Source organism: Nannospalax galili, unplaced genomic scaffold (genome assembly GCF_000622305.1).
Source record: "Nannospalax galili isolate Female #2095 unplaced genomic scaffold, S.galili_v1.0 scaffold146, whole genome shotgun sequence".
Classification (NCBI taxonomy): domain Eukaryota; kingdom Metazoa; phylum Chordata; class Mammalia; order Rodentia; family Spalacidae; genus Nannospalax; species Nannospalax galili.
Genome location: NW_008357929.1, coordinates 6,315,673 through 6,339,806, shown reverse-complemented (window position 1 = coordinate 6,339,806; position 24,134 = coordinate 6,315,673). Strand labels below are relative to the sequence as shown.

The following is a 24,134-nucleotide window of genomic DNA, read 5'->3' as shown; positions in this document are numbered from 1 at the left end:
TCCCTTTCTTCTTTTTCTTCTTTCTCTTTCCTCCTTGTTTCTTTCTCCTTTCCTTCTTCTTTCCCTCCCTCTCTTCCCTCTTTCCTTTATTTCTTTTTTTCCTGAGATAGGTCTCAGTACATAGTCCAGACTAGCCTGAAACTTACTATATAGTCCATAGTGGCCTCAAATTCCTGGCAATCCTTTTGCCTCAGCCTCCCCAGTGTTGAGCTTACAGGAGTGTACTACTGTGCCTAGGTTGTCTAATGAACTTCATATTTGTTTGTACTCAGAGCTGGTTTAATTCCAACCACTCTGTAAAGTAGATATTACAGTGATCCTCATTTTGGAAGTGAGGAAAAAGTTCAGAGGGGTTAAGTGAATTGTTTGAGGCCACTCAGTGAGGAAGTGACTGAGATGTGATTTCAGTGCATGTGGTGTGACTTCAGTCTGAGCTACTGTTTCTGTGTTTCCACTCCTGAGAATATCCACCAGGTACCTAAGGGAAGCTCAGTGGGGTGAGGAATTGATGAGGGAACTGATGGTGTGTGACACAAGGAGATGGGAAAGATGGAGAATTATGTTATCTTTGTTTGAGATTATGTCTCTCTGTGTATTCCAGACCAGCCTTTACCTCATGATCTTCCTGCCCCAGGCTCTCTGAGGTGCTGGAATTATAAGGCATATGTACTACCACAGTTGGCTTTGTTTGGGCTTTTTTTTTTTTTGGTGACAGAGTATTAACCCTGTTAGGCTTGCCTGAAACTCACTATGTAGTCTAGGCTGGCCTCAAACTCATGGCAGTTCTCTTGCTCCAGTATCCCGAGTGCTGGGATTTTTGGTGTGGGCTACCTCACTTGGCTTGTTTTTACTTTCTAAGGAGTCTTGGTAAAGGACCAAATTTACTGTGCTTGGAGGGAAACTGACATGGCGGCAAGCAGTGGAAGACACTTTCCTCATTGCTGTGACCAAATGCTTGGCAAGAAGTGTTTATTTTGGCTCATGATTTGAAGGGGATACAGCTCATCATGATGGGGAAGGTTTGGCTGCAAGAGTGAGGCAGCTGGTCACACTGGGCCTGCAGTCAGGAAGCAGGGGTGGGAAGGTGGGGAGGGGTTGCGGGAGATGAATGCTGGTGCTCAGCTTGCGTTCTCCTGGAATGGTGCTGCTCACATTCAGGGTAGGTCTTTCCTTTTAGTTTAACCTTTCTAGAAACATCCAGAGATGAGCTTTCATGGTGAGTCTAAATCCAGACAAGTTGACAGTTATGATTAACCATCCCAGAGGGGACTGTGAGGTGGGGGTTGTAGGTGTCACTCAGTTGCTTTTTAACTCTCTCACATGGACTGTGCAAGTGATTGAAGGTCCTTCTGTTTCATTAACTGCAAAATGGAAATTGTATACTTCCCTGGCAACCTGGTATAATCTTTTAGAAGAAAAATCATTTTTAACTTTTTCTTTAAGTTATAACAAACATATAGCAGCGTATACATATCTTAAGGTTGTGGATATGCCTGTACATTTGTATGACTACCTTGGTTACCAGGCCTTTCCATCACTCCACTGGCTCCCTCCCTTCCTCTTATACATACCTGAGCAGTCCCTAGGACTTCTATCTCTGTTAGGATTTTATGAGAATCTCACATACAGAAATAATAGTGAATATTTTTGCTTTGCAAACTCTAAAGTAGGGCCAGCAAGATCCTGAAGACCTGAGTTCAATCCCCGGAACCCACACGACAGAAGGAGAGAACTGACCCCACAAGTTGTCCTCTGACCTCCATATGTGCACCATCGCCTAATAAATAAATGTAAAAAGGAAAGAAATAAACTCTAAAGTACTCTTGCATGCACATGTGAGAGAGAGAGAGAGAGAGAGAGAGAGAGAGAGAGAGAGGAGAGAGGAGAGAGAGAGAGGAGAGAAAGAGAGAAAGCGAGCATTTGGGAAAATGACAGTGATAGAAGAGTGAAAGGAGAAATCTTATTGAAGTAAAGTCTGAAAAGTAGCAGGACTGTCAGGAATGTGAAAAGTGAGATGTTTTTGTGAGGGAGACAGAACTCATTTGATGTCAGTGCAAAATGAACAGTCTGACTGGAACTTAACCATCTCTCGATGTTTTCTTTGATTGGCATGGTTATTTTGTCTATGGTCACAGAGATTTTTGGATGCATTTATTCTATGTCTTAGGATTTGGAACATATATATTTATTTTTAAAACTTTACTAAAAGTTGACATGACTAACAAAATCTAATGTTAAATCTTCTCAAAACAGTACAAAGATCTAGGTATGCTTCAGTTCCCCTTGTAGCCTCAGCGGGCTTGGAACTCGCTTTGTAGAACAGGCTGGCTTTGATCTCACAAAGATCTGCCTGCCTCTGCCTCCTGAGTGCTGGAACTAAAGGATCGTGCAACCATGCCCAGTTCACTTGTACCTTTTTTTTTTCTTTTTTTTTTTTTTTCGGTCTTTTTGAGACAGGGTCCCCCTGTAACCCCAACTGTCCTGGAACTCATTATGTAGACTAGGCTGGCCTTGAACTCACAGAAATCCGCCTGCCTCTGCCTCCGAGTGCTGGGATTAAAGGTGTGTGCCACCACGCCTGGCTCTCTTGTACTTGTTTGATTTAGATATTATTGTAGATAATAGTCAAGTATTGGGGCTCATGCCTATAATCCAGCATTTGGGAGGAGGAGGCAAAAGGATTGCTGTAGATTCCAAGCCATGCCAACCAGGGTTATAGAGTGAGAGCCTGTCTCAGAAAAAAAAGATAGCAGTTGATACTATTTTATATATAATATCTCTCTTTCCCCCTACTTGTAGTTATACATAGTTTTATACTTTTACATAGACAGTGCATGTTTAAACTTAATGTATATCATTTTCTTTCATTTCTTTTTAGAACTCAAATATTTCTTCTGATTTCAGTTTTCCCCCTACCCTTTAACCCTAATGTATCTTTTACAAGAGAACTTCCCAGCCAGTGTGCATTGAATGGGCCATATGATATATGAGATGTGTATATTGAGATGTTGAGTTGGTGTCTAGGGAAGCCAGGACTTTTTCATATCATTCTTTTCTTAGCATATTTTTCCATGTATGACGTAATCTGAGAAGTGTTGGTAACATTATTTAGAACTTCTCTTAATGGAGCTCTGTAAATGGAAAACATATTTTATTTATCCAAAGAAGGTTTTCTGTTCTACTTGGGCTATGGTAGTTTAGCTGCATGTAAAGCTATAGCTTTTTAAAATCTTCATTTGTATGCCTGCAGTTGAGATGCCTGTGGTTAGTCTTGTTATTATATATACTATATGTAAACATAATTTGAAATATGTAGGTACTTGGAAGGAGAGGGTAAAAATGAGCTTTAAGACTCTCATACATTTATGTTTTTAAAATTTTTATTAGTTTTAATTGTACGTACGTGCATATATGTGTGTCATGTGCATGTGTGTAGGCACACGTGTGGAGATCAGCGGACAGCTTTTGGGAGTCTGTTCTTTCCTTCTACCACATGGGTTCCAGGGATCAAACTCAGATTGTCAGGCTTGGTGGTAAGCACCTTTACCTATGGAGCCATCTTATTGACCTTCCTTTTGATTTCTTATCTGTTAGCTTCTTTTTGAGAAAGTGATCCTTCTTATTTCAGGTGATCTTGGTTGAACTGTATCCCAATGGATTCCAGCGGTCTTTCTTTGATGAAGAGGACCTGAATACCATTGCAGAGGGAGATAATGTGTATGCTTTCCAAGCCCCTCCCTCACCTGGTCCAGGGACACTCTCAGGTACAGTAGTGCCTTGCATAATTTTATCTGGATGAGTTATGGGTTTGAGAGGATTTCTTTAACACTTAGAAATGTAAGACTTACTTTCATTTTATCTGATCTACAGATGGTTGATATTAAAATCTTAGTGAGTATTAGAATTACCTGGGATATTGCTTGAAGCAGATTTCTAGACCCCCTTCTCAGAGTTTCTGATTCAAAAGGCTTGACAGGGAGACCAAGATTCTGCGTGTCTATCACATGTTGCTCAGAGATGCAGATGCCACAAGTCCAAGGACCACACTTTGAGAACCACCGTTTAGTGGGAGGCACTGGTATCTTCTTTGTTTTTAGTATTACTGTGATTCACAGTCCACACGGAAGTTGAACTTCTACAAATTAAACTGTAGCTAGCCAAAGAAATTAGTAGATAACTTAAAAAGAAATAGTTCCACTTCCTAATGTTTGTAATTTTCCTAAACCTCTGACTGGTGAATGTGGTCATTTTTCAGTAGCCTTCCCTTGTATATCAGCATGCACTTTAGCCTGATTAGCCAGTTTAGAAGGTCATGTTTAAAGGAACTTGTGCTTGGGTTGCAGCATTCAGCAGCCCCCATTTACCTGTAGTGTCCCTTTTTGCAGTTCCTGTTACCCACATCTAACCATGCTCTAAAAACAGTCTGTGCAAAGTTTCAGAAGCAGTAGTCCATGAATTGTGAGTGTGTTTTTGTAGCACTGCAGATCACACCCAGGTACTTGTGCATGCTAGTCTAGTACTCGACCACTGAGCTATGTCCTCAACCCCACAATTGATGGGTATTAAATAGCATTTATTATAGTATATTATTATAATTATTCCATTTCATTATTTTTTTGCTGTTACTCTTATGTGCCTAACTAAAATTTATCATAGGTACAAAAATATAGAAAAAAGGCATATTATTTGTAGAGTTGGTTGTATGAATGGTGATTGCTATACCTTAGATGAGTTCTGTGCCCTGAGCCCATGCTCTTAGGTGGCCTAGGTACTGAGCTGTGGGAACCAGATGGTTGATGTTCTCTGAGTCAACAGGAGGACTCTGGTCAGTGGACTATGGAACAAAACATTGACTAACCTTGACTGTGCTATAACTCAGTGAAATAAGTTCTCATTTCAAATTCATTCATGGGTAACATGTATTTTCCTTGAAAATCAATATTTCAGAACTGATTGGAACTAGTCTGGCTTAACCTGCATCCTTTGTCCATGGTAATGGATGCTCCAACGTTCTCTTAGATCAAGACATAAAAGAAACCTAAATAATTTTGGAATGTTTTTCAGATTGCTTTTGAAAACTGCTAATTAAACCCAGGCCTTTGTTTGGCTGAACATAACAACAAAATCTGACCATACATATGAATTTTGTGTGCCAGGTGCCAGATGGCAGAACCTCACCATTTCTTCCCAAAGTCCCCTTGTGTTACCCCTCAGTGGTGAGTAGATTCTCTCTCTTCCAGCTCATCCATCTAGTCTGTCAGCGTCCCCACGCTTGGCAGCCCGTGATGGCCAGCGATTCTCCATGCCTCTCCACAGTGAGAACAGGGTGCTCATCCTCTTCTGTAACCTGATGGGATCAGGGCAGCAGGCTAGCAGGTATGTGTATCTTTGTTTTGTTTTCATGGGAGGCCCGGGATTTGTAGACTTCTTTTCCCGTTGTTAAAAAATTGATGTAAGGGCTGGAGACGTGGCTCAGCAGTTAAGAACACTGGCTGTTCTTGCAGAAGACCTGGGTTTGAATCCCAGCACCCACATGGCAGCTAACAACTGTCCATTAACTCCAGTTCTAGGGGATCCAACAGCCTCTTCTGTCCTCCGCGGACATTTCACGACACTGGTACACTTACCTACATGCAGGCAGTATATGCATACACATAAAAATAACAAATAAAATATAAAAAAATAAAATTGGTGTCATGTAGTCCAGGCTGATCCTAAACTCACTATGTAGCCAAGACTGACTGACCTTGAACTCTGATCCTTCTACCTCCACCCCTTTTCTTTCTTTCTTTTATTTTTTTGGAGACAGGGTCTCCCTACAGCCCCAGCTGACCTAGAACTTGCTATGTAGACCAGGCTGGCCTCCATCTCACAGAGATCTACCTGCCTCTGCTTCCTGAGTGCTGGGGCTAAAGACGTGTGCTGCCACGCCTGGCCTTTCTCCACCTCTTGTGTGCCTAGATTGTAGGTGTGTACCACCGTGCTAGGTTCCGTACTTGGGATTCTGTCTGGGATAACTTTTAACTTGATAAAATTAAATATCTATTCCCAATGTTAATAAAGTAGGGAGTCAAGTACTCTCTAAGCAAGAGGATTAGCTATAATTGCCTCGCATGGATGGCTGAGACCATCCTTAATTAAACATCAGAGGTTTCCTATCAATTGCAGGAACAGTTGTTACTGCTTCCACCCCTGCTGCTTTTTATGATGTGAAGGCTAGCCATGCAGGGAGCCCATGTGAAGAGCTGACTATGGGAAGCAAGCCAGGTGTGGTGGTGTACACCTGTAATCTCAGCTAGTCAGGAGGCTGAGGCAGGAGGATCATGAGGCCAGCCTGGGCTATCTAGGAAGTTACAGGCCAGCATGGGCTACATAGTAAGACTCATCACCAGAAAAAAAAAAAGGTGGAAGAAGTAAAGGAAATAAAACTACTACAATTTCTATTATGATACTCCATCTAGAAAACATGAACAAGAAAAGTGATTAGAATTAAAAGGCTCAGGAAAGTGATTATTTTACAAATATGCATAAACAGTTAGCTTTCTTATATGGTCCAATAAACTGTTTATAAGGAAATTGTGACTGAGGTGATGGGTATTGCCCACATTTGATCATACTAGGGCAATGTATTTGTGTATTGAAACATTGCATTGTACCCTGCAAATGTTTGCAATTATTATCTGTCAACTAAAAATGCAGAAAAAAGTGTTCAAAAAGAATTTTAGGGACTGGAGAGATAGTTCAGCAGTTAAAAACACTGGCTGCTCTTGCTGAAGACTTAGGTTTGGTTCCCAGCACCTACATGGCAGCTAACAACTACCCCTAATTCTAGTTCCAGGGGATCCAATGCCTTATTCTGGCCTCTATGTGTGTTACATGCACATGGTGCATAGACATACATGCGGGTATATGAAATAAATAAATATACTTATGAAATAAAATAAATAAATCTTTAAGAAAAAATTCTGGGTTCAGGTGTGGCTCCAAGGTATATTGTGTGTCATCACATCACATTCTAGAGATGAGTGATCTATTTAATAAATAAGGCGTAGCTAGTTATTTCTTTTTACTTTAAATAATTTTTCCTCCTGTCATAAATTTACACATAAGAATTCCAAGTTAATTTAAAAGGTAACTATAGAAAAGTAAACTCATGAAGAATCTGAAAGACAGTATAGATGGGCATGGTGGCCTAAGCCTGTATAGCGTGAGACCCTTTCTCAACAAAATAAAACAGAAAGATGTTATAGAAGAGTGTGTCTTTAGATGGAAGAGACTGTTTTAGTACATAAAGCAGGAGGCTCCAAAGGGGAAGACTAATACCTATTTAACATTTTCAACTTTGAAATTTAAGGGAGAGGAGAAATGAAAAATAACGTCATGTGAGAGGGCAGGTGAAGGATTCATAGCCATCATAAAAAAGTCTCTCTCTCAAATGAGATAAATAGTCTCTTAGTAAAATAAGTTCACAGAAGCCAAGGCATAGGTTGAAATATTCAGCATCATTAGTAGTGAGAATTATTATCTCAGTAGCAAATCTATTCTTAGTTCTCAGAAAAATCTGGTCTATTCATTCTGAGTGAGACCAAAGCTACTTATCACTCAAGACCATAAAAGCTCTGTATCCAGGGAACTAGGTAAAGTCTCTTGCCTCCCCGGTAAAATGGTGTGGCCTTTCAATAGGGACTTTCAGTAGCTTGGAGGTAATTAGCTTTGGCTTTCTGTTTGTGGAACTTTCATCCTAAGAGAGCAGTTGTAGTTCCTGCCATAAGCAGCACTGTTTAAATAAAAAAAACTGGAAGCAACCTGAGTACTTAACAATGCAGGATTAGCTAGATGAACTGATTTGTCCATTCAGTGGACACACAGGACCCTTCCCCATCCAGACATGTCATCCCCATCCAGATATTTCAGCTTTTCTCAATGTTGACTCAACAGTTTCACACTATTGCCAAGTTAGATCTTCCCATGGCCAGGGAGCATGGAGCAGTCAGTGACTATATGGTGGTGCCCATGGCAGAGCTGGGGCCCACAGGCACATTCAGCATTCTTCATATAGTAAGCTCACTGCTGGGAGTTCGGAGGGTTGGGATATGGAATGCTGGGAATGAGAATATTCTGAGACAGAAAGCTGACGGTGTCACCTGGATTTACCACTGCCACACTTCACTCTGGCTCCCATGTTCCCTTCCTCTGCTCTGTGCTGTGGGAGCCTGTGGCTTGGAGCAGCCTGTGTTGCCCCTTGTTGCTGGCTTTGCCTCCACGCCTGTTTGTACTGCAGTGTCTCCATGAGTAACAGGGTTGGTCTCTGGCAACTTTGTATTGGTTCTAAACTCTTATCCGTTAGAGAGGAACCTGAGTTGAAGCAAGCACTCTTAACTATTATGGGATTTTCTGAAATAACCTCAGTTCCTTGATTTCAGGTTTGGGCCACCTTTCTTGGTACGTGAAGACAGAACTATCTCCTGGGCCCAGCTTCAGCAGTGTATTCTCAGTAAGGTCCGCTGTCTCATGAAGACAGAGGCCCCTGCACAGGTCAGTATATGTGTGTGTGCGTGTCTTGAAAGAGAGGAGTTTACTGTTAAAAATGCTCACATTGTTTATCAAACAACTTTGATTTATGTGCAAGGAGGTAACCATTTTATGTCCAGTAAGGTTTTCATTTCTTTGGTATTAGGATGGAGCATTTTAAAAAAAATTTTAATTTATTTTTATTTTATGTATATGAATGTTATGCCTGCATGTCTGTAAGTGCACCTGTGTTGTGCAGTGCCTGTAGAGGACAGAAGAGGGCATTGGATCTCCCGGAACTGGAGTTAATGGACAGTTGTTATCTGCCATGTGGGTGCTGGGATTTGAACCTGGGTCTTCTGCAGGAACACCAGTGCTCTTAACTGCTGAGCCTTTTCTCCAGCCCTGGATAGAATGTTTTCTTAAATTTTTCTGAATACCACTGAAATGAAGGGTGGAATTTATATTACTATTCACAACTTTCTATTTTTATGGCTTTCCAGCGCTTTCACTAGAGGACGGTATGTTGTAGTAAGATGTAACATACATTTAGATAAAGAAACTGAAGGGAGTTGATATAATTTCTTTTTCCCCTTCTTTCCCTTCTTCCCCTTCTTCCCCTTCCCCCCTTCCCTCCTTCCCTTCTCCTTCCCTCCCTCCTGACATTGTCTCACTCTATAATCAGACTGGCCCTGAATTTGTGGCAGTCCTGCCTCAGCTTCTTAGATGCTGAGTTTAGGTGTGAGCCATGATACTCAGCTTGAGATATAATTTCCTTCTTAATTTTTTGTTTTTATTTTTAAGCTTTAAAAATTGCATTTATTTATTTATTTATTTATTTATTTATTTATTTATTTGTGTGTACATGCCATGGTGCACGTGTGGAGGTCAGACAACTTGTAGGAGTCCATTTTCTCCTTCCGCTATGTAGGTCCTGGGGATTAAACTCAAGATGTCAGGCTTGGCAACAAGTGTCTTTACCTGCTGAGCCATCTTGCTGGCTCTTGAGATAAGATTTCAGTGGAAAATTGATGATTGATGATCATGTCTACAAGTGAAAGTCTAGATATTAAAATAGGTGTTTGTTTTAAGAAACTGAGATTTAAAACTCAAGGAAAAACACTTTTTCTCCTTGTTAATTTATTCTTGTTATTCTTAGATTGATAGTTCCCAAATTAAAAAAAGAAAACTTTGACTTTTAGCACTCATAAAATCATTGTTTTTTTTCCACTGGGTGTGGTGGTACATGTTTTTAGTCTAAGCACTCTGGAGGCAGAGGCAGGTGAATCTCTGAGTTCAAAGCCAGCCTGGTCTATGTAGCAAGTTCCAGGACAGCTGGGGTTACAGAGAGACCCTATCTCAAAAAGACCAAAAAAAAAAAAAAGAGTTTTAGCATTTGTATCAGAAACCATCCTGCTATGTGCTGCAGAAAGTGTTGAAAGTTTTAGGGATATATTAGTAGTCTCAGTATTATGTTTCTCTCTAACTGTTCTTTTAATAAAAGCCTTTCATTTAGAGGAATATACCAAACTTATTTCACAGAAAGTTCCTCACAATGGCTATTTCTTCCTACTCAAAAAGCCTTCATACATTTGATTTAGGGTTTACACCAAAAACTGCTAGTTAAAGACCTTCTCTATATTTGTCCCAACCTTTATTTCTAACGGATTTTGTTCATTGTACCAAAGAGCCTGAATTAGAAGCTCACTTCTCTACAAGTAGGTCAGGCTGTCCAGTAATAGTGTTAGCCATCCCTCAGACCCTGTGCTGGTGATTTTTGAAAGTGGATGAGCCCACTTTCATGTGAGCATTTATCTCAGCTGTCTCTTCCATCTTTCCTCAGCCACCCCTGTTCTTCATCTTGTCACTGGCATAGACTTCTGCTTCTTGTCCCTACAGTCATTTCACTGGTAGGAACTGATCAAGCTGTCAATGGGCCAACAGAACTCAAATACAGGAAGCCTCAGCCTGGTCCTGGATGCTTTTCCCTAGATTTATTGGTAAATCTGCAGCTCGGGTGATGTTCTGTGGGAATCATATGTTTTGAATGGTTGTGAGGCTAGGCCCTCAAGTTAGCACTCCTAGTTAACCCATAAACCTTTAAAAAAATTCTTGGGGCTGGAGAGAAGGCTTAGCAATTAAGAGCACTGGCTGCTCTTCCAGAGGACCTGGGTTTGGTTCCCAGCAACTACATGGCAGCTAACAACCATCCATAAACTCCAGTTTCAGAAGCTCCAGTGCCCTTTTCTGGCCTCTTTGGGCACTGCATGCATGTGGTGTTCTTAACATTCATGTAGGCAAAACACTCATATACATAAAAATAAATAAAATTAAAAATATTTTTTTCTTTTTATTGTTTATTTATTTATATGTATGTATGTGTGCCTGCTTGTCTGTATTACCAAGTGTGTACAGTGCCTGGGAAAACCAGGGAATCAGGGAATCAGATTCCCCTGGAACTGGAGTTGCAGGCAATATTTGTAAGTGGCCTGATGTGGGTGCTGGGAACTGAACCTAGGAACTGAACTGAACCTCTACAAGAACAGCAAATGCTCTTAATCACTTAACCATCTCTTCAACCCATAAGCACAATCCTTTTAATACTGTATTAAAGATTGGCTCCCTGTGGCAATAATTTGAAAAGAATATATTCAGAATTCTCAACACTGATCTAGAGAGATTAAACAAAGTGAACATATATTGAAGATTCTAAAATGAGTCAGCTTAGCTCAGTAGTGGACAGGGAAGTATTTCTTACAAAAATGAACCAGAATTAATTTGCATGAATTATGAAAGAAAAGGCTTATCACTGCAGACACATTTTTATAGTCACTATTTAAACTTGAGCGTGTGAGGCCAGCACTGTTTCTTTGTGTGTGCAGGGTTGACTGCCTCCACACAGATCTTGGGGTCCTGTTAATGGATGGTCATGCAAACAGCAAGGCTCAATTAGGAGGAGCAGAAGAAAATGTTTTCTCTCCTAGACTGAAGTTAACGTTCATAGGAAGTGTACACCCTTCCCAGGTCAACCTGAATCAAAAGCCCCTGAGGTCAGCTGCTTCCGGCCACTGATGTGCTCTTGTCAAACAACTACATGCTGTTCATGCATTTGTCTTTTGATGGGTCCTTGGTCAAGAATGTGGTTGTAGTCCAAGCAGAAGGGCAGCCTCCCTAACTTCACCTCCAGGACCTTTGTGCTCTCCAGCTTCGTGTTGCTGTAATGAAATACCCACGGAAACCGGCTTACGAAGGCAAAGACTTATTGAGCTCAGAGTTTTGGAGTTTCAAGAACATGATATCCATGTGGACTCAGTTCTGATAAGAGTGGCAGCTGATGACACACTGTGGCAGGAATGCATGTGGAACAAAACCATAATATCTCAAGCCAAGCAGAGAGAAGGGGGGGTGGGGAACTGGAGTTCCACAGTCCCTTTTGAGGAACAGCCCAATAAACTAAGGGCCTCTCACAATAGGCCTAATAGGCCACCCTCTGGACCAAGCCTTCAGTTACAACAAACTCCTGGGAGACAGTTAAATGCCATCCAAGCGGAGTGACCCTTTACAGGGTGGTTCCTACTCACAGCCTCTCCTGACCTGTTGCTCTCGGCACACGTCAGCTGCCACAGCCACTGGAGGCCCTTACAGCCCCCTGAATCTGTTTAGGATCGTTCTGTCTTCTGAAGTGCCGACTGTTCCCCTTTGTTTGAAGTACAGTGCTTTCCTTTTCTTACCTTGTCAGAATTCAATCTGTATCTTGTCAGTGTTTCATAAGTAAAGATGTCTGTCATTAACTTTAATTTAGAAGAAAATTTTAGTTTTTTCTGATTGTAGCCAAGTTCATAAACTTAACCATCACTTGAGATATGATGGTATTTCCTTTATTTGAATGAAAACTGCATTGATTTTTTTTTTGGGTGGGGAGAATATACATAACTTAACTTAACCATTGATAAATATACATTAGTTGCATTTGCAATCCTGTATAACGATTACTACTATACTCCTGATTTCTCCATAATCTTTTACAAAAGCTCTGAACTCATCTAATACAGAATTTCCACCCCCCCAGCCCCAGTCCTTTATAGCCACCGTTTTGACCCACATAACCAAGAATCACATCATATTTGTCTTTCTGTGTCTGGAGTATTTCATTCGCATCCGGGTTTCACATTTCATCCATGTTGCAGCATATACCAGGATTTGCCCCTTTCTTTCCTCCATCCTCCTGTACCCTGCATTTTGGGTGCTGGGTTTGGACCCCAGGGCTTTACATGTGCTAGAGTCTCCTTTGCTTAGAAGTAGCTTGGGCCAGAGAGGAATGAGTGAGTTGCTAACACATTGGTAGTAAAGTTTTTTCTTCTTTCCATATTTTTTCCTTTGCAGTGCTGGGGATCAAACCAAGAACCTGCTAGGCATGTGATCTACCACCAAACTGTACCCCCAGCCCAGTCCTTCATTTAAAAAAAATTATTACTTTTATGTGTACAACCGTATTACCTGCATGTATGTGAGTGTACCCATCATGCAATGCTGCGGAAGTCAGAAGAGGACATTGTATTCCACAGGAACTGGAGTTAAGGATGATTCTTAGCTGCCATGTGGGTGCTGGGAATCGAACCCAGGTCCCGTGTAAGAGCATTCAGTGCTTTTAACCATGGAGCCATCTCTTCAGCCCCCCAATTCATAAGCTGGAGCAAAATTCAGTTGTGCGTATCTACCATGTTTCATTTATCCACTCATCTGTTCATGGATGCTTGGGTTGTTCCTGTCCTTTGACTGTAGGGAATACTGTTGTTACGATCGTTAGTATACAGATATCTCTTGTAGGCCCTACTTGCAGTGCTTTTGAATATATGTGTAGGAATAAAATTAGTAGGTGTATGGTAGCTGTAGGTATAACTCTCTGAGAAACTCCCAAGGTATTTTCCATAGCCCCATCTTACATATTACAGTAACCAATAGCATTATAGGGTTCCACTTTCTCCACAGCCGTGGGAACGCTTACTTATTAACATTACAGTTGTTCTGGTAGGTGCAAAATGACACCTCATTGTGGTCTTGGTTTGCAGTTTCTAACTTCAAATGGCACGGATCATTTTTCATGTTTGTTCATTCTGTGTCCTTGGAGAAGCATGTATTCAGGTTCTCTGACCATTTCTGAATTGGGTTATTTGTTCTGAATTTTTATCAGCATCTTCAATATAAGCATATCTCAGATTGTAAGACTTGCTTCAATTTCAGAAATGTTAGCATATCATAACATCTATATGAACTTGTTTTTGCACAACTTGCAATGGCTTCATTGTGGTGATAATCATGTTAATAAAGTAGGTTAAACTACCTATCAATAATTGATTAATAATTGATTTTGGGCAGCTGGTGAGATAGCTCAGGGGTTAAGGTAAGTATTGTTCTTGCAGAGGACCTAAGTTCAGTTCCCAGTACCCACACTGGGAAACTCACAACTGCCTGCAACTCCAGCTCTCAGGAATCCAATGCTCTGGCCTCTGTAGCATCCATACACACATGCACAGATATGCATACTCAAAATTAAAATACATTTAAAAAATTGGTGCCAGGCATGATTGCTTCCTCTGCCTCCCAAGTGCCGGGATTAAAGGCGTGCGCCACCATGCCCAGCTTGTTTCCTCAGTTTTAAAAACCTCTTCCATAGTGTCTGTAAAAATATTATTCAAAGAGCCCGGTGTGGTGGCGCATGCTTTTGATCCCAGCCATAGGGAGGCAGAGGCAGGTGGATCTCTGTGAGCTCAAGGCCAGCCTGGTCTACATAGTGAGTTCCAGGACAGCTGGGGCTACAGGAAGACCCTGTCTCAACAAAAGATGAAAAAAATTGATTTGGGGAGGCTGGAGAGACAGCTCAGGGCTTAAGAGCACTTGCTGTTCTTCTGGAGGACCCATGTTTGACTCCTAGCACCCACATGGTATCTCTGGCTCTGTTGTTCTCTCTGTTGTTGTGTTGGCGCCCAAATTTTCACCCAGCACCCCCATGGTATCTCTGCGTCTGTTTTTTTCTTTTGTGTTTTGTGGGCGCTACACACACACACACACACACACACACACACACACACACACACACACACACACACCAAGAAACTTACTGGCCATCAAAACCCTTGTACAAACAAAAATTTTTTAAATTACTTTAAAAATTGATTTTGCTTTCCATTTACTGTACCAGTGTCTGCTCCAGTTAAACACTTGTTTTTACATATATTGTGTTCATTAAGGACAGGCAGGCATTCAGTTTATCAACATAGTATTAGATCACTATGTTAAAAGACTGAATTTTTTTTAAAAAATAAAGCCTTTATATTTCTTGATTTTAAATATGAATTATTAAAGCAGCATTAAAAATACTACAGGAAAAAAGTGATTGTACTTTTGTTTAATTTTTGTGTCACAAAGTCAGTTTATATCAGTACTGGGACTATATAATCACCTATCTTCTCTGGCTTTGTCTTGGCAGATCCTAGGGTCTCTGTTCTCCGTCCGGGTTGTGGGGCTGTCCCTGGCCTGCAGCTATTTATCCCCACAGGACAGCCGGCCCCTCTGTCACTGGGCAGTTGACAGGTAAAGGGAAAAGATTGCATGTGCTCTTTCTGAGCTAGGCTATGCAACAGTAAACTTCTTCCCAGTACTAGCTATTCTGTATCTCTTACCTCTCCAGTGTCAGCCCCTTGTTAGGTTCTTAGATGGAGTCTGTTCTTTTTTATAAACTCCATTTCCAGAAAGATATTACTACGGCCACTTCAAAGATGAGGGAGCAACGAGATTCCTAGAAATTAACTTGTTCATTCTTACACAGCTAGTTAATGGGGAGACCCAAAATGAATCCAGAGTTGTCTAACTGATGTACCCATATCTGTGTGGTTAAGTTATGCTACAGATCCCAACTGGAATGAGTGTCCCCTCTGGGGTGGGTGAGAATGCTACCATTGGATCTTTGGCCTGAAACTGTAAAAGGTTGTGGACCACACTCGGGGATAAAACCAGTGTGCTGATTCTCCCATGCCTCCTGCTGCTCCACGTAACCATTCAGTAGCTTGTCACTGTGCAGCCTTCCACAGCCTCCTGTAGGGCCAGCATGATATCCTCAGGATGACTTTGTTCTATGCATTAGTTGACTGGTACTTTTGTTTATGTTCCCATAGAGCCCTGTTCTTAGTAAGGTTCTCTGATTTCCTGACTTGGTCTGTCAGAGCTGACTGAGTCCATAATGTAGAGCTATGTCAGAAGGCTACCCAGAGCAGCCCATCTGCACCCTCCTTAGCTGGTGAGGAAGGAAGGGAGGAGCCTGACAGAAACAAGAGAAGGGAAGATTTGCTTTGACTCATGGTTTTAGACATTTCAGAGAGAGAGAGAGAGAGAGAGAGAGACCAGAAATAGGATATACCCAGTGACCTACCCCCAGTGACTTATCCCAGCTAATCTCTTCTTCTTTAGAACCTCCCAAAATCATGTTACCAGGGATGTGAGTCTACAGGAGACATTTCATGTTCAGATCATGACAATGTGTAACTGCCCTATAGATACTAAGGATGTATCTGGGACCTCAGTGGAACAATTAACTATATATATCCTTGTAGTAATGAAAAAGCCCTAGAGCTCCCACTTCCCAAGGATATGAGGAGAGGGTGTTACAAGTTCTGCACACTTAGAACCTCATGTTCAGTTTCCAGTCAGTTTGGTGTTTCTGTTTGGAACATTCCTTCCATGGAGGAAGTAGGACGCTGACTGCTGAGCCCCGCAGAGCTGTGGGAAGGAGACTGTTTTCTGATGGGTTTCTTTATTCTCTCTTCAGAGCTTTGCACCTCAGGAGGCCCGGAGGTCCCCCTCACGTCAAGCTGGCTGTAGAATGGGATAGCTCTGTCACAGAGCGGTGAGTTAATGGAATTTGCCTACTGCAGACCTGGGGTAGGAACCTGCCTCTGGCCAGAAACATTCCGTAGACCCAGTTTCCCCAGTATAAGTGTAAGACTCTACACACATACCTTTGATTTGATGAACCCCGTTCCTCTGAGAGAACTTAGGGAGGGCTGTATGTATAAACAACCATAATGGGCATGATGATCATGATGGAGGTCAGTGGGGGTGTTAGAATAGTAAATGCTTATGCACCCCTCACCTTGGGCCACTTATGGCTCAGAACACTTTATGTGCTCTGAGCAGTTGGTTTGTGCTTCATCACAGCCCGTGTGGGAAGACTATGAGGTTGGTACTTTCCAGAAGTAGAAACTGTGATACATAAGATGAAGAAATTGCACACAGCTCGTACACATAGAGCTGGGATTTGAGCTTTGGCCATCTAGCTTGAACCTAGGCTCATTACTAGAGTAATGCCTGCCCCTAGCAGCACCTCTGCACACCAGTCTTACTTACGAAAGGACATTTTTCTTTTTTAAAATTTATTACTTTAATTTTACATGTATGAGTATATTGCCTGCATGTATGTAAGTGCACTTGTGTCATGCAGTACCCATGGAGCTCAGAAGACAACATTGGAGTCCCCTAGAACTGGAGTTATAGACAGTTGTTAGCTGCCATGGGGGTGTTGGGACTCGAACCCAGGTCATTTCTCCAGCCCCCTCCTCCCCCTAAAAGAACATTTTTCAGTACATCAAGTACTTACCCATTTCTTGCAAGGATCTAAGTTTTAGGTACTGAAATGAGTAAGCCATGACTTGCTCCCTCAAGATGCTGGTAGGGGAGAGAGAAGATTCCTCAAGTGGCTGTGAAGTTAGGGGTACAAGAGGTTCCCAGAAACCCACAGGAAGAGTAGCTACGCATGTTTTCTGTGTGGCGACATGTGAGACTCCTTGAGGGGGAAAGCCCTGAATGCTGTGTCCTTTCCTTCCATGTAGCCTTTTTGGGAGCCTCCAGGAGGAGCGGGTCCAGGATGCAGACAGTGTGTGGCGGCAGCAGCAGGCACACCAGCAGCCCAGCTGTACCCTGGATGAATGTTTTCAGTCCTACACTAAGGAGGAGCAGGTCCTGCCCTGGAGCCTTGCCCTGGAGCTGAGAAGGGGGCTGGCTGCCTGTGGAGGGTTGTGTACCATTGGGTGGGGGCAGGCCTCACAGTCCCGGTGGCTTCCTTTCCAGCTGGCCCAGGATGATGCGTGGAAGTGCCCTCACTGCCAAGTCCTCCAGCAGGGCGTGGTGAAACTGAGTTTGTGGACCCTTCCAGACATCCTCATCATCCATCTGAAACGGTTCTGTCAGGTGGGAGAAAGAAGAAACAAGCTTTCCACACTAGTGAAGTTCCCCTTGTTTGGACTCAACATGGCTCCCCATGTAGCACAGAGGAGCACCAGCTCGAAGGCAGGACTGGGACCTTGGCCCTCCTGGAAGGAGCCAGCCTGTCTGCCCACTGCCTACCCACTGGACTTCCTCTACGACTTGTATGCTGTCTGCAACCACCACGGCAGTCTGCAAGGTGGGCATTACACAGGTGAGCCTTGCCATTGCCTTTCTGTGTATGGCAGTCTTGGCCATATAACTTGGCTGCGGCTAGAGCCTCAAGATGCATCCAGAATTGGTGCTTCATGAAGGCCAGTGCCCTTCCTGCTCAGTGGGGTTGACTTGTCATCCACTGCACACAGGGAAAGAGGGGAGAGTGCCCAGTTCTCTCCAGGAAGCTGATGTTGACTTAGGTTGGTGGTTGGAATATAAAGTTATTTATTGCCCATGTTTGGAGGCACATTAGATGTAGAAAGGTAGCTACCAGAACCAAGAGAGTGATGTCTGTCTTCATTTGAAACTCAGCACATAGGGTCTTACCAAATTCGGCTTTTTTTTTTTTTTATTCTGTAGGGAGCTTTTAATTCCTGTTCATCTGAGGAGTTTAGAAGTAGTAGATGAATAGAGAGACAGAAATTACTGTACAACTCTCTTGATGGCTTATCATCATCCCTGTAAGCACTCTTAGAGATGGCATGACTGAGCATATCCTGATGATGTCATTCATTGATTCTGTCACACCTTAGTGATCACAGAAGCCCATAGGAGAGCTGATGGCAGCAGCATTTGGGTGTCCAGTGGGTAGACAGTTGTGGAGACTGATCCCTATGGTCCTTGTGATTTGGAGAGGTTTAGGATTCTATCTCTGTAACTGGAGACTGGTACAGTGCTGAGAGAGGGAGAGAGCGAGAGAGCGAGAACGAGAGAGAGAGAGCGAGAGCGAGAGAGCTTGAGAGTCGACAGAAGTTGAAGGATGGAGCTGGGCTAGCTACAGTGACAGTTATGGTGGACACCAGTCTCCATGTCACTATTCTGCCATGCCTCCCATTCTTCCATAGCTATCCTGCACCAGATGAGAGGGGCTGCCAGTTTCATCCTAGGGGACTCTTCTGTCTAGCCAGTTCCCCAGTCTTCTTTCTCTGGGCTAAAAATAGCTCAGTACAAATCCTTTGAGAATTTATGTATGTGTATGTATCTTGGGAGACATCAGTCCTGCTGTTTCACCTTGAATCTTTTAGTGCAGAGCTTTGTACCTGCATTAGTCCCCGTGTACACATTAATGATGGGAATGTGAACACTTGGAACATGGGTCTTGTCACCTCACATGCTGATTGTATTTCCTTCTTCAATATAGACACATGAGGGTGGCCCCAAGGCAAATTAAGAACCTTGTTGTAGGGCCAGCAAGATAGCGGGTGGAGGCAGTTGCCATCAAGTTCAACGACCAGAGTTTGATCCCCAGAATCCACATAGTAGAAGAAGAGAATCTACTTCCACAAGTTGTCTTCTGACCTTCACATGTGCACCATGGTGTGTGTGTGTGTGTGTGTGTGTGTGTGTGTATGTGTATGTGTGTGTGACACAAATAAAAAAGAATACAAATGTAAAGTCACAGGGGACTTAGCAGTAGTGTAGAGTGGGGAAGGGTTGGTTTATGTGAGCACTCCTCACCAAATGCAAAAGCTGGGGCCCTCCAGAGGTAGGCATTGAAGTTTGGATGAAGTAACAAGTGGCCCAGTTTCTGCAGAGTTCTATGGGCTGGTGTTTGCTCATGCTCTGCCTCCACCTGGTTGGAAAAGGTTTTAATACTAAAACAAGAGAGGCATTCCACAAGGGGAGACTGGTGGGTATGAAGGTAGGCAGTTTTTGTAGCCAGTGTAGCCCCAGGTCAGGTCTGGGCCAGATGTCCATCTGTACACCTCATAGTATCTCCTTCCTCATCCCAACCCTGTGCTGCTGGTTAAATGGACAGTGTCAACCCTGAGCCACTTGATTTCAGAGTCCTCAGCTTCTACCCTGCAGAGGTGAGCAAGTTCCAATGCCATGCAGGGTGCTGCAGATAAGCACCGACTTCTTTGTTTAGGGAAGCACGTGTTCTTGTAGCTTCCTAAGAAAGGGTGATGAATGCATGGCATTTGGAGTCCTTGCATGTCCTAAAATGCTTTTGATCCCACTTGCCTGGCAGCCTGGTTAGACATAGAATTCTGGGTTGATGGGCATTGTCCCACAGTCTTTGGACAGGGCTGCTCCCTGGGGAATGGGGGTCAGGACTGGACTTTTGCTTTTGAGATGGGCCAGCTAGTTTCATTTCTGTTTCTTTGTCTGAGATCTGTTTATCTTTCTGGAAACTTTCAGGTTCTTTATCACTGGTGCCCTGGAATTTCACAGGCTGTACCTTTGTGTGGGTCTTTTTTATTTTTTGTGCCAGGAGGTACTGAGCTTGTTTTTCAGGCCAGGAAATTTCCTTGTGTTTATTTAAAAAATTAACAAAAATCCTTTTTAAAATTGACACTAAAAATCCCACAGTTTTATGGGGTACCATAGAATATTTTGATACATGTATACATTATATAATATTCAAATCAAGGCAGCATGTCTTTCTCCTAAACATGTATTTCTTTGTGGTAAAAATAGTCAAAATCCTTTCCTGAAGCTTTTGAAATATATAGTAAATCATCATTATCTGAGGCCACCCTGCTGTGCAATGGCACAGGAGAGCGTCATACTCCTAACTGTAACCTGATACTCCCTGGTCACTCTTTCCCCATCTACCCCTCTAGTCTGTGGTACCCACCACTCTGCTCTCCTTTGAACAGTCCACATATGAGTGAGAGTCTGTGGTACTCATCTTTCTGTGCCTGACTTCCTTAAGATGTCTCTCTCTCTCTCTTTCTCTTTCTTTCTTTCTTTCTTTCTTTCTTTCTTTCTTTCTTTCTTTCTTTCTTTCTCCATTTCTACACATAAAGCACTTTCTCTCTCTTTCTTTCTTTTTCCTTTTTTTTTTTTTTTGAGACAGGATCTCTCTGTAGCCCCAGGTGGCCCAGAACTTGCTATATAAACCAGGCTGGCCTTATACTCACAGAGGTCCGTCTGCCTCTGCTTCCTGAATGCTGAGACTAAAGTCATGTGCCGCTGTGCCTGGTGTTCATTTTTAAAGGTTAATATTAGAACAGATAATGTATCTATTCCTGTGGCTCAAAATCAGTGTTGTAAACAATGAAATCTTAGGGGCTGGAGAGATGGCTCAGTGGTTGTAAGTGCATATTTTTTTCTTTAATTAATTGATTATTTTTATTTTGTGGTATGAGTGTTTTGCCTGCATGTATGTAGGTATACTGCATGTGACCAGAGGAGGGTGTTAGATCCACCCAACTGGAGTAACAGATGGTTGTAAGCTGCCATGTGCGTACTAGGAACCTGGGTCCTCTGCAAGAGCAACCAGTGCTCTTAACTGCTGAGCCATCTACCCCCAAGCACATACTTTTCTAGCAATGTTTGTTTCCCAACACTCACATCAGGAGGTTCATAACTACCTGTAACTCCAGCTCTAGGGCATCCAGACTTCTGACCTCCACAGGCACCTACACTCATGTGCATACCCACACACAGACCCACCCACATACACATAACAAAAATTTAAAAATCAGAAAGCAATGAATTCTATTCTTACCCGTAACTCCTGTCTGTCGACTCCCAAGGACTTTCCTTAGTCTTCTGTGTCTTTCTAGAATTTTTATATGCAGATGAGCAGATATACAGATAGAGACTGCCTAAGACTTACCCTCCCCCTCCCTTTAAACACAAGAGTAGAATACTGTGTATAGAATTTTGTACCTGGCTTTTTTCCATTTAGTAATATAACTTAGAGATTTCTACATTGTTATATAGAGGATTAGGGCACTCATTGTTCAATCTTTTGCCTTATAATTATTGCCATAACCCTTTATGTGTGATATTTCCTACATGTACAAGGTTATAGGTAGGATAAATTCTCAGAATTGGGATAGCTTGGGGTGCGTGAATGTGTGTGTGTGTGTGTGTGTGTGTGTGTGTGTGTGTGTGTGTGTGTGCTGGGGATGGAAACTAGGGCCTTAAGTATAGTAGGCAGACATCCTACTACTGAGCAAGATACCTCTTCCAGGATCTGCATTTTGACAAGTGCTACCAAACTGCTCTGCACACAGGCTTGTAGGAATTTGCTCTCCTACCAGTGGTAAGTGTTCCTATAGGAAAACTCACCACAAAGTGTGTTGGGAAACTTGGATTTTTGCCAATCTAATGGGGAGCATGGCATCTCTTTTTGTATGCTTAAAAGTCCCATGTACCTGTTCCATGAACTTTCTGTCCATGTTCTTTAACCGATGGCCACGGGACTTTGGTAACAGTGTCTGTGTAACATCTGTCCTGGCTGTGCCTGAGGTCATTTGTTGTCATTCGCAAGGCTTTTGTTTTGCTATTTTAGGAATTCAAATTGTCAGTCATTTCTTTATGACTTCTAGGTTTCAAGGCATATTAGAAAGCCCTTATGCTGGAAGGCTGCAGTGTTTTCCTATGTTGTCTACTAGTGAGTGCTTGTGAGGTTTTACATTACTACATTTAATTTGTGATTTGGAGTTTCTTGGTGCTCTCAAGAGCATCTCATTCCCCCCCTTACCCAACATACCAGTTTGCTACAAGACCACTACTAATTAAAAAGAAACCTTAATTACTTGGTATTACATATTGGATACTTTATTTTTTGTGTTTGGTCTATTTCTGGCTTCTGGTATTTTATTCCACTGACTGAAAGTCTCATCCCGTGAACACTGTCCTGATGGCTGAGGCCACCTGGAGGCTACAGCCATTACTCAGCTCCTTAGCACAGAAATCAACACGTTTAGAAGATGTTGAGGATTTTAGGAAACATCTTACGGTGTTATGATAGCCAGTTACAGGCTTTACAGAGAGAAGTAAAAACATCATCTTTGTTCATTTCAGAGTGGTCATTATGTGGAGACTGGGTAGACAAGAACAAAAGTTCATATGGGAATTCCAGTTGGCAAGGTTTCTGAGGCTCAGGCTGGGTATTGACAAAGTATTCTGGACATATTCTGAGAATAGATCCAGTAAGAATGGCTTTTGGATGGAGAGAGGTAAAAGAAGAGGAAAGGTGAACTCCTAGATGGTGGGCTAGGATTAGTGTGAGGGTCAACAAGCTAGGACCCATGGGTCCTGTCTAGTCCAGGGCCTGGGCTCATGTAGTCCGTAAATTTAAAAAAAAAAATTCTTTTAAAAATAGCACTTTAAATTAAGTAGCAAAAAAGAAGAGTGAGAAATATGTGGCCACGTGTGTCGTACAAGGCATGAAGCATTTCTTGGTCTAGTCTGTTCAAGAAAGAGTTTACCAACTTCAGGACCAATGGGCTTTGGTGCTGCTCACTGAGACTGGAGGGCCAGGTTAAGGGCATTTGGTTGTAGTTGGTTGGGAGGTGGCAAGAACCATATTGATCTTTTTGTAACCACTGGATTCTAGCTTTTGGGTAGAAGAAGAATACTGAAGTCCCAACCTGGATTCTCATTTTCACTTCTACTGCACACCTTGAGATGTGCAGTTTGACACTTCACAGAAAAAGGGTGAACGGTGACATTACTGTCTGGCTGTGTCATGTGAGGCTCCATTTAATGGGGGGAGTTTAGCTGAAAAAGGGTTACAGTGGAAGGATTCACCTCTGGTAACCACTCTATTAGTAAGAATCCCATCGATTCTAAAACTGTTGACTTTAAAAATATATATATTTTATTGCTGGCGGTCCCCAGGAGCCCTCTGGGCCTGGTCCCGCCCTCACCTCCCTCTGCTTCCCTGGGCTGCACAACCTGCCAGCCTCTTTCCTGGACACTGGGGGCTGACCTCTTGGCTTCCTGATCCTTTGCATCCAGACCAATCCAGTTCCTCCCTGCAGTCCCTAGGAGCCCTTGGGTCCTCTTCCTGCCCCCATCTCCCTTTGCATCTCTGAGTGTCATGGCCACCAGCTGCCCGAGACCAGCATCTTTCCTGGGCCCTGCTCTCAGGCCAGTCCTACCCCCAAATTCCTGAGGACAACATCTTTCCTGGAGGGATCCAGACCTTAGGAGAAAGCCTGAGAGCATCTGATCCTCATCTGACTTGGGCCTCTGTGGGAAATCCTGAAGGCAAAAACAATCTGGCCACTCCAAGATAAAATCAAAAGAGAGAACCGGAAGCCTAGACCAACCAGCTTTTCATGCCCAACAAGTAAACCACAAAGACACATAAAGTGTACAAAAAGAAGCAGACCTAAACTTGAAGGCCTGAGTCTCATACAAGAATCAGAAACTACAAAAGAAATTCACATGTCAAAATCACAGAG

General features: G+C 42.7%; 1 protein-coding gene across 2 annotated transcripts in view; it reads left to right on the top strand.

Moving 5' to 3' along the window:
- The window catches only part of Usp43 (ubiquitin specific peptidase 43), an 82,213-nt gene that overhangs the window by 39,437 nt on the left and 18,642 nt on the right, over positions 1 to 24,134 (top strand). The window contains exons 6-12 of one of the 2 annotated variants that reach the window (XM_008855734.3): positions 3,629 to 3,764; positions 5,241 to 5,376; positions 8,424 to 8,535; positions 14,999 to 15,102; positions 16,334 to 16,411; positions 17,394 to 17,520; positions 17,632 to 17,965. In XM_008855734.3, coding sequence (XP_008853956.1) covers positions 3,629 to 3,764; positions 5,241 to 5,376; positions 8,424 to 8,535; positions 14,999 to 15,102; positions 16,334 to 16,411; positions 17,394 to 17,520; positions 17,632 to 17,965 — 1,027 coding nt within the window. Of the gene's footprint in view, positions 1 to 3,628; positions 3,765 to 5,240; positions 5,377 to 8,423; positions 8,536 to 14,998; positions 15,103 to 16,333; positions 16,412 to 17,393; positions 17,521 to 17,631; positions 17,981 to 24,134 lie in introns of both variants that reach the window. The other variant, XM_008855733.3, reaches the window with a different exon arrangement.